Source organism: Amblyomma mixtum, chromosome 6 (genome assembly GCF_055824585.1).
Source record: "Amblyomma mixtum isolate Tamu chromosome 6, ASM5582458v1, whole genome shotgun sequence".
NCBI classification, from domain to species: Eukaryota; Metazoa; Arthropoda; class Arachnida; order Ixodida; family Ixodidae; genus Amblyomma; species Amblyomma mixtum.
Genome location: NC_143017.1, coordinates 113,344,893 through 113,354,004, shown reverse-complemented (window position 1 = coordinate 113,354,004; position 9,112 = coordinate 113,344,893). Strand labels below are relative to the sequence as shown.

At 44.0% G+C, this 9,112-nt stretch overlaps 1 protein-coding gene across 1 annotated transcript; it reads left to right on the top strand.

Moving 5' to 3' along the window:
- Positions 1-450: 450 nt before the first annotated feature.
- LOC149340069 (uncharacterized) lies at positions 451-8,847 on the top strand. Its single transcript, XM_089550641.1, has 5 exons — positions 451-552; positions 2,741-2,913; positions 4,675-4,733; positions 5,756-5,821; positions 8,579-8,847. The coding sequence occupies exons 1-5, from the start codon at positions 451-453 to the stop codon at positions 8,845-8,847; spliced, it is 669 nt and encodes a 222-aa protein (XP_089406767.1).
- Positions 8,848-9,112: the final 265 nt, after the last annotated feature.

Sequence of the window (9,112 nt, the reverse complement as noted above, 5' to 3'; positions counted from 1 at the left end):
TCGACAAAATTTGGCCATTTTGACTAGTTACGTGCACTGAAGGCGTTGCCTTGCCTGCATGCTTCTGGAAAGCGCTTTATTTTGGCACGATGTACCCAAATTTTGTCGACCCACAGCGGCGAGGGTAATGGCGTTCACGTTTTGGAAATTCTAAAACCTAACATGACTATTACTAACGGCCGGCTGCAAATCTAATGCAATCACCTGCCTATCGGTAATAGTTAAAAAGTTAACTATTATACTTAATCAAATTACTAATCAACATCATTTGCGTCTTTCTTGACGTCCGCCAACACCGTCATTACTACGCCGCAAAAACTTTTCTTTACTTCAAAAATCCCATTTTTAAAAATTAGTGATCACTTTCCCTGAAACATCTGGTATAGTTTGAGCATAACATCTCTGTACACTGAGCATAACATGTATATCTGCAGACCTCCCATCGTTGCGATGACTGCAAACAAGTTCGAGCCGCTGTTGTTGCTTCGTGCGGTCTTAGCCGTCCTCGTGTTCTCGGCAGTGGAAGCGAGCTACACGAGAGCATTTTATGAGGTGACTACCATTCTGATTTTCGTGTTCAACCAGGCATATATTAACTGGGATTTAGTTTCGAACAGTTGGTGAAGGGGCACAGAAAAAAAAAACTAGAGGGCACACGTACGCTTCCCTTAATGGTACGACACGATAGCGTTAATGGGTTACTAACCATGTACGCAAATTTTTTTATTTCTCGATTTTGCAATCATAGCTCCGCGGGGATCCTCACATCGCTCTTGGCACAGAGGTGCAGCGGTTAAGTTATGCGCCACTGCCCTGAGATGGCAGGCGGTGCCACTGGAGGCGCTTATGCGGCACAGGTTGCTGTTCGTGAGCGACCTCTTGCGGCCAGTCATTAATTTAACTTGCGCCTGCGACGATGGTCACCTTAATCACAATCTGGTGGGCAGATTGCGATGACACCGCAAGGTCATCGAATTGGAGGCCAGTGTATGCTGAAGGAGTGACCAGTTTTTTGCGGCAGATTCGGCTACGCTGCTTTTAACGGTCACCGACGTCGGACAATTTTTATCGACATGGGAACGCTTGTGTGTGCTTCACAGGCACTTTGAGAACTGGCTCTAGGGCAAAGTATGCCGCCCAAATTGGTAGATTGCTTTTGGTGGCGTTGATACAATATAAAATTCGCACATTATGGCTTTTCAGTTTTAGGAGGTTATATTTAATCAAAGCCACTAAAGAGCAGGCTGATTCATGTTTTTGTTTGTTTGTGCGTTGCTAGCGCCTACACCGGCATGCATGCGGTCTTGTGCTTCCTAGCGTAGCTGTCTAGATTCGACGCGTATGCCCATTCTTAACCACTGTCTTTTTCCATCTTGTCTCGCAAGCCTTGTAATCTGCTTAGAACGTTCGTCCCATAATTATGATGTCACGAATAGCTCCTTTAACAGCAATTCATTCAAGGCAAGAATTATCTCCTCCGTCATCGTGATTATGCCGGCACGCCTTCGTCAGTAATGCTCTGTCGCAGAAAGTCTCTCACTTCATAATTTTGCATTTATACCGTGCGTAGGGACATGCAAAAAACTCGCGAAATCCAGGCCATGAAATCCAAAGAAAGAACCCCGTGGGTTTCGCAATATTAATTAGCATGAAAATCTCAAGAGGAAGAAGTTAACCTTAAAACCCAGATTACGACGTCTCTCATAGCTCATTTGCATCTTCGAGACGGAAAATTCAGCATACTACATATCTACTAAACTTTGTTGTCGAGCAGGATGTTTTCTGCCAAAGATGTTTAGCATACTGGCTTTGGCTTTATTTAGCAAAAATTGGAGCCGCCATACCGTAAAGCTGCAGCGATAGTATATAAGGCAGCCTGTTTTTAATAAAAATTCATTTGGTAGTTCAGCGCTTGTCCTGTGTTCTTATGTCTCTCTTTCGTCCTCTTTGCTTCACGCTGCTGCTTTACACGATGATTCATCGATTCATCAACTACTCCACACCATTATATTATAATTTAAATATCTGCCTTCGATCAGATCTCTGTGACTTAGCCTTTTGGGTAAATATCAGTGATGTACAGATTATCGACACGTTCTGAGTCTGTGGGGTCCCTCAATGCTTACGACCGTAAACTGGGCTCAGGACTTAAACTCGGGCTTTTGCGATTCCACCTGCATAAGAACACAATCTATGAGTCCAAAAGCAATGAGCCTTTTTTCCTTCTTAGAGTCCCATATCTAACTTTCATTGAAACCGTGATACCACAAAGGGAATTTTTTACGTGAAGACGGGCGACTAGACAGCGCTTTTTAAAGGCTTTTGGTTGGAGCACATGCACAGAGCTCCAGGCCTAAGACAAGAAGCTTTCTGTAAATTTGAGCCGGTTTGATACTGGCTTAAACCTTTTCACCAAGGTCCACGTGTTTTACATATTACAGTCAGCTACTAACCATTGCTTGTTTTTTAATGATATGACGTAGACGGATGAAGCTGTTTCAGTTTTGCTGCTAATACAGTACGTTAATGCAGATATCTATAAAATCGCTTTATAGGCCATGTTTCTGGTGCTGATTATTTCTGCCCAAATATTTCAATTAACTAAGCATATATTTGGTTTTTCTCACATGAGGCCACTGTGACGTACGGTCTTCGCGTTTATTTATTGCTTACTTGGTCATTTGCTTTTTCATTATTTATATATTTCGGGCGAGCTTGAGTTCGTACCCGCTCGCTGTAGGTGATGCAGAGGCGGCCGTTGATGACGTACGAGTGCTACCGGACGGGAGTAACAGTTGAGCCTGAGAGCGCCGTGAATTTCGAAGCCGTATGGGACGGCACCAAGCCCAGGAACAACAAGGTCTTCGGCACCACGTGGTATGAAACACGTGGGAGGCTAGACAGCTACGTGATGTGAGTACACATTTGGAGTCAAACCGGCAAAGGAAGTTAGTAATGTTCTCTTTGAATGCGGTCAGTTGCAGTAGGAATAAATACTTTCAGTAGCCAAACAAAATATTTCGTCCTTTCGTCGTAAAGGCTGTTTTTTTTGTTGTTTTCTACTAGTCTTCTATAGTGCTGCAGTTTTTCTCTAATACTTTCCTGTAGTCTTCAGTACTTTTCTATAGCAACTACATGAAATTCTGTTGCTGAAACTAAAAGTTCTGTACTTACTAAAAGATGACAGCAAAAATAACACAGAAAATCTGTTCTGACGACAGAGGTTTTATGTCTTTTCTTCATTGAAAATTAACACACTGTAGCGCACACAAATTCAGAACCATCATTGTTATGAACACGGTATGATTGTAGAAGCATTATCATAACACTCGTGATTCAGTTTAATAAGAACAATGTTGCTACTGCGCCCACCAGCGGAGAAGGGTCGTTGTTCTGGGATAGGAATTAGCAATGATTACAGAGGTAAAATGGACTGTGCGCTAAACACTACATATATAATCCCAGGCAGCCGAGGAAGCGGAAAGCGAATGTGACTGGAACTTAATTTTGTGCATTTCGACAGTCATATCTTTCAGTGCATTACTTTCGACATTTATTGAGCTCACACTGCGCGGAGATTAGACTGGCGCATAGAGTTTCCTCTTGTAAGTGCAGATGGCGATTTGAGCTTTATTCGGCAAGAATACTTCTCGCGAATAATACTGGACATGCGCTTATAGTTTGTGCGGATGCCACCAGCCGCTACACGACGGTGAGCTTTCAAAAACGCTTGTAAGTCGTCGGTGTGATGGCAGGAAGCATTGTATAAGTCAGATTCAGCCGCACCAAGTATGATTAATTCGTAAGTATTGACGTCTTCGCTCACCATTTCACCGGATGGTTCTGTATCTTTGCACAACAATTGAAAGCATCTCTACTCAACACCGCCGCGCTCGATACTGGCGGCCGAGAAATGACACCAGTACCTGTTGCTGACGTTCAAGACTTATGGGCACTTAGTGGTAACTGTACGCAATCATGTACTACACCATGTGTGACGTTAACACTGTCAGTTAGCAAACGATGTATGCCTCTACTTGTGGTATCTAAATCATCGTTGATCGGTTTCTTGGAGCCAGAACAACCGGGAAATTATGTTTGCAAACTTTGAAGCCTTACCTACACTGCGGTGAAACGAGAAGGCCGTTTTGTTGATGTTCACAATTCTTTTACACTTCGATGCGTGACGACCAGTGTTTGCAGATGAACGAACTTCAAGTTCATACTTTTTAAACACTAGTTCCGGCACATGTTCGATGAGATGAATCATTCTATACCACCTTTTATGAAAATCGCCGGCTTAAGTAGCCTGTCACGAGATAATATTACGATGGTAGCAAAAGAACACAACATGCCTTCACGACACGCTGCTGTGGTAAACAAACCATTTAAAGCGTGTGGCGTCATTGCTGCTCAGAAAGAGATGTAATTAAGGTTTTCACAGAAATTTACATGACCACTCATAATTAATCAGTGTTCTGTGTCAGTACGCACTCGTCACAAATGTTACAAGCTGCATCGGTCGTGTTCAATGAATGGTATGCAGATTTAGCGCAGATATTTGCAATATTCATTCTGAAAGTACTTTTCTTGCAAGTAGATTCACGGTGCGGTTTTTAGTACGAAACTGTTTCTGTATGTAGTAAATTAAACCTAAACATTGGTGTCTTGTAGGGGAAACTTCACGACGGAGTACAACCCACCAGCGGGGTTTGGAAATTTTGTGAGCGGTGGTAAGCTTTTTGAGACGCATCGTAAGCGCACTTTCTTCAGATTATTATTTAGTGGACGTTAGCGCCTCATGGTGGCAGCAAATATAATGAATTACTTATGGGTGTTATATCCTTGATGAAAGTACTATTGACACAGTTGACTGAAAAATCGTTTTTTAGAACTTGGCTGACTTTCTTGGCCTGTTCCTATCCTGCGCGGAATCACTACGACATATTAAGAAACAGTATGGCGTTGGATGAGAAACTAAAATATATAAGTTAGCTATGCAGCAATTGAATAAATGAAAAGCAGCTGTATGTCATGAATTCTGCCTGCCAATTGTTGATCTTTTAAAAATACTGTAAAACATGCGTTCGTAGATAAATAACTGGAACTGCTACTTGGCTAAAAAACAGTTTTCTGATATACAAAAAAAAAAAAGTCGTAAATCTAGCTCATGTTATTCCTTCGGCTGGAGGACGAACCACGCTTACGAGAGGCGAAATGAATATAATGAACTGCCGCACTCGTGAATGACGTTGCTGTCTGTTGCACAATATTTGTGTGCTTTTATCACTTGAATCCTGTCCCTATCATGTCTTAGAACACATGCGCAATCTGACTGCTAAATATGTTAGACTGCACCAAGCAACGAATATGGCGTCACGGGATTTCTTGTCGCTAAGAATGACGGCTATGCTTAATTGAGGTTTAGACACAGAAGCAAAGTTTTATTCTTGGTTGATACTTTGCGGACAGTGGTGGATATTCTCATCTTTGGGAGAGTTTTGTGGCGCAAAATTATTAGGAACATTAAGGTGCGCATGTAGCCACCGATCTCTTAAGAAATGCGGGAAACGTTTCATCATTATTCCAGTATATTTTTACTAAATATATTGTTTGAACTCCGTGCAAGGAAGATAAAAATTATGAAAATTGGACACAACCGCTAACAACATGAAATGCAAACTTTTTGAAAGCATACAGTAAGAATCGGGTACGATGCTATTTCTTTGACAGTATTAATTGCATGACATTGCAGACCTCCAAGAAATCGTGGAAATTGTATTGCCACCATACAACGGTGAAGCATATTACATGAAAATCAGTAAGTAAATTTTGATGAAAGTCCGCTTGAGTAATGAAGCATGGGATTATTCTGAGTTTTCTATATTTTATTGCCTGACATGAATTTCGAGAAACTAAAACTGTCTTATGTTATTACCCGGTGGCGCTGCAATCCATAAACACCCGAATTTCTGCCACCTCGCATCTCCTTTTTTTATACATGGGCCCTATGGGGTATTTCGCAGATTTTAATATCAAAGAGCTGTAGCGGCGGGGGGGGGGGGGGGGGGGGGGGTATCATCAGCGCCTTCCTCCGCAACGGCGCACGGGTTGCCCGTCACATCATTCGAGAGTTGCTTTTAATGTCTACTAGACCTGTCAAGGCTGTGTAGGTTTAACTACTGCATATGCGAGCAAATGTAACGCGCGCGGCAGCATTTTCAACAGCACAGGAAGCTTGTGCGATTCTTAGAAACTACCAGCTGCTTCAGCGCTGAGACATCGCGTGAGGCATATCTAGCATCCTCCATAAGGGCGCCATAAAATAGGAATATCATTTTGTAAGGTTTGTTTACATCTATTTCTATGGGCCGCGCTCCCGCTGAAGGGTATGCTTGTGCTCCGCCTTAAGGGTACGACGCGATGACCTAATGGGTTAATTCCCATATATGAACAATGTCATTCTCTACATTGGATCCATAGATCCCTAGGAGTCCTCGTACCCCAAATGGCGCAAGGGCATAGCGGTTGAACGATGTTCCACTGCCCTGCGATGGCAAGTGCTCCCAGCAGTGGGCCTTGTGCGGCCCAGATTGACGTTCCCGAGCTACCAATGAAAAACTGCCACCTGTCATGGTGGGTAGTTTTCTCACACTCCGGTGGGTAAGTTTTTGTAATGACGCCACAAGGACACGTGACCTATAGGTGGCCCACCTGGCTCATAGATTGCTCTCTGGGCGCCCCTTGCCAAAGTCATGCTCGTGATTTTTCGCTCACAACGCCGGCAAAGCCGACGCCGACAATGCCGAAGCCGGATTTTCTATGTAACGTGGCCTTTAACGCTCTCGCGTTAAAATACATCGGATTCGAAATTAAGTATCATACGCATTGTGTTGGGGGACATAGGTCTGTTTTTGTTAATGAAGGGAAGAGCTCATATGCGCACTCTCAAATCGGAGGAACACCTCAGAAACATGTGCATAAATGTATTCCTTCGGGTCCTACCCCGTGTTGTTAACACCGCCCTGCAAAAGTAACAACGTCCGCGTGTCTTATTTGCGTCCCAGATTCGGGTCAGTCGATGCCTGCCCAGGTCAAGTCAAGTCAAGTCAACTTTATTCCAGACATGTAAAGAAAATCACATGGCTGAGGAGGAGGGAAAAAAAGCCGCAATATTGCGGCTTGAGAACGTTCCCTTCCCCCAAACTACATCGGCGGCAGGGATAAGGAAAGCGTGTAAAGCATACATACAAACATACAAAGCACTTAGTTCACAATTTGAACATAACAAAAAAGAAATCGAAAAAATAAGAATATACGGTTTATCCGCTACCGGAAAAGCAATGAACATTATATATCTTACATGACATACAAAAAGAAAAGCCATTTGAAAGCAAACACATTCCAACACAAAGAGAAATCAAGGCATCGCAACGGCAAGGCTAGAAAATATTATAAAAATAAAGTTTTCATCTGTTGGTTCGAAGGTGAACGAACGGAAGAGCTGGGTAGGTGAAATTGATTAAGCAAAGTAGGTAAGGCGTAATTTAGTGTCTGAAATCCGTAATTAGTGCGAGGACGTGGAACATACCAAACTTCATGATGGCGAGTTAGATGGGAGTGTGTATTTTCGCGAGCATATTTTCACGGTCCTGAGCATTTCAGACACTGAGTAGACATATTCAGGCGATGGCGTTAAGCAGCTCGTGTCGCGAAAAATCCCCCGGTTCCGCCGGGGTCGTTGACAGTGAGCAAAACATCTACGAAAAGTTCCCGGTGAAACAACCTGAGCAGGTCGGCCATCTAGGTCCAGTAACCTCCCCAGCGGATATGCAGCAAACTGCACGCCGTGGAAGGTGGCGTGCAAGGGTAGAAGAGCGGGCTAGTTGGTAGTTCATCTTCGGCGAAAAACACAGCGCACTCCTAAGACACGGACAAAGAAAGGCAAGACGTATCGCTGTATCGTCTTGTCTTTCTTCGTCCGTGTCTTAGGAGTGCGCTTTGTTTTTCCCCCAAGAGGAAGGTGGCAGTTGAATGAATGACTAATTTGCTCGCGAAGAGCAACCTGGTTCGCACAATCCAACCGGTGGCAGCACCTGCCATCGCAGGGCAGCGGCGCATCGAATAAACGTGGTACCCTTGCGCCTGGAGTGGAATGAGGACTCATAGAGATCTAAGATTATAAAGTCAGGAATGGCCAGTTCTGCATATATGTGCATTAACCCATTAAGCCATCGAGCCATACCCATAAGTCGGAGCTGAAGTGGCCCCTCCAGTATTCTACTTCTAACTAAACTCACAGTGTGTTGTTCAGAGTGCTTTCAAAGGCACTTCATTAGCGAGCTGCGGAATTGCCATACCTTTGCAAAAACACGACACTCGCGCCCTCTTGTGTACTGTTCCATGCACGCTGTGCAAGCCTTACAGTTAAATAGTCACTGGAATGCACCTGGTACTTGATGGAACCTGACGCCAGCTAATGTGTTTTCTAACGCCTTTTTTTTTATGTCATCCCACTGAACGATGTGAAAACCATGAACGACTTGAAAACCAAACGTGCGGGTTTTTACTCTTGCAGCCATCACGTCTCAGAGAAACCGCGTGGTGTACAAGATTTTCGACACCTCGGGTCTGTGCATCAATGCAGCCACGCTGTTCTTCAAGACCTGCTACGACTATGACCACGACCACTGCGGGTCCTGCGACAAATGCTACGATGGCAAGAAAGACAGGGGGATATCGCGAAGCAAACCTCGCAAAGAATTGGGCTGCTCCCAGATGGTGTTCAGCCGCTACCCGCAAGACGAGCCGTACCCTCTGTGCGCCGACTACCGGTCCTGCACTTAAAGGCTAAAGAGTGTCTTTCTGAACAGTCGGTTACCTCATTAGAGGGAATAAAGTCTGGTACGATGCTCAAGTAGTTTTTCTTGATCTCAAAATTCTAGTTGCATCTTAAGTTGTCTTCTCTTCAGTAGAAGGAAATGCAGCTCTATTTTTGACGGACAGACGCAAGAACACAGACTTCATGTGTTCATGAATGTCACGTGGGGTCTTGTGTCTTAAAAAGCTGCCCCGAGCAGCTTTTTGCCCGAGAGCTCCAACCATGTAAATA

Coding starts and splice junctions, on each gene's coding strand:
- LOC149340069 (XM_089550641.1), top strand. CDS start 451: ATGACTGCAAACAAGTTCGAGCCGCTGTTGTTGCTTCGTGCGGTCTTA. Junction 553..2,740: donor ACACGAGAGCATTTTATGAG/GTGACTACCATT, acceptor CGCTCGCTGTAG/GTGATGCAGAGGCGGCCGTT. Junction 5,822..8,578: donor AGCATATTACATGAAAATCA/GTAAGTAAATTT, acceptor TTACTCTTGCAG/CCATCACGTCTCAGAGAAAC.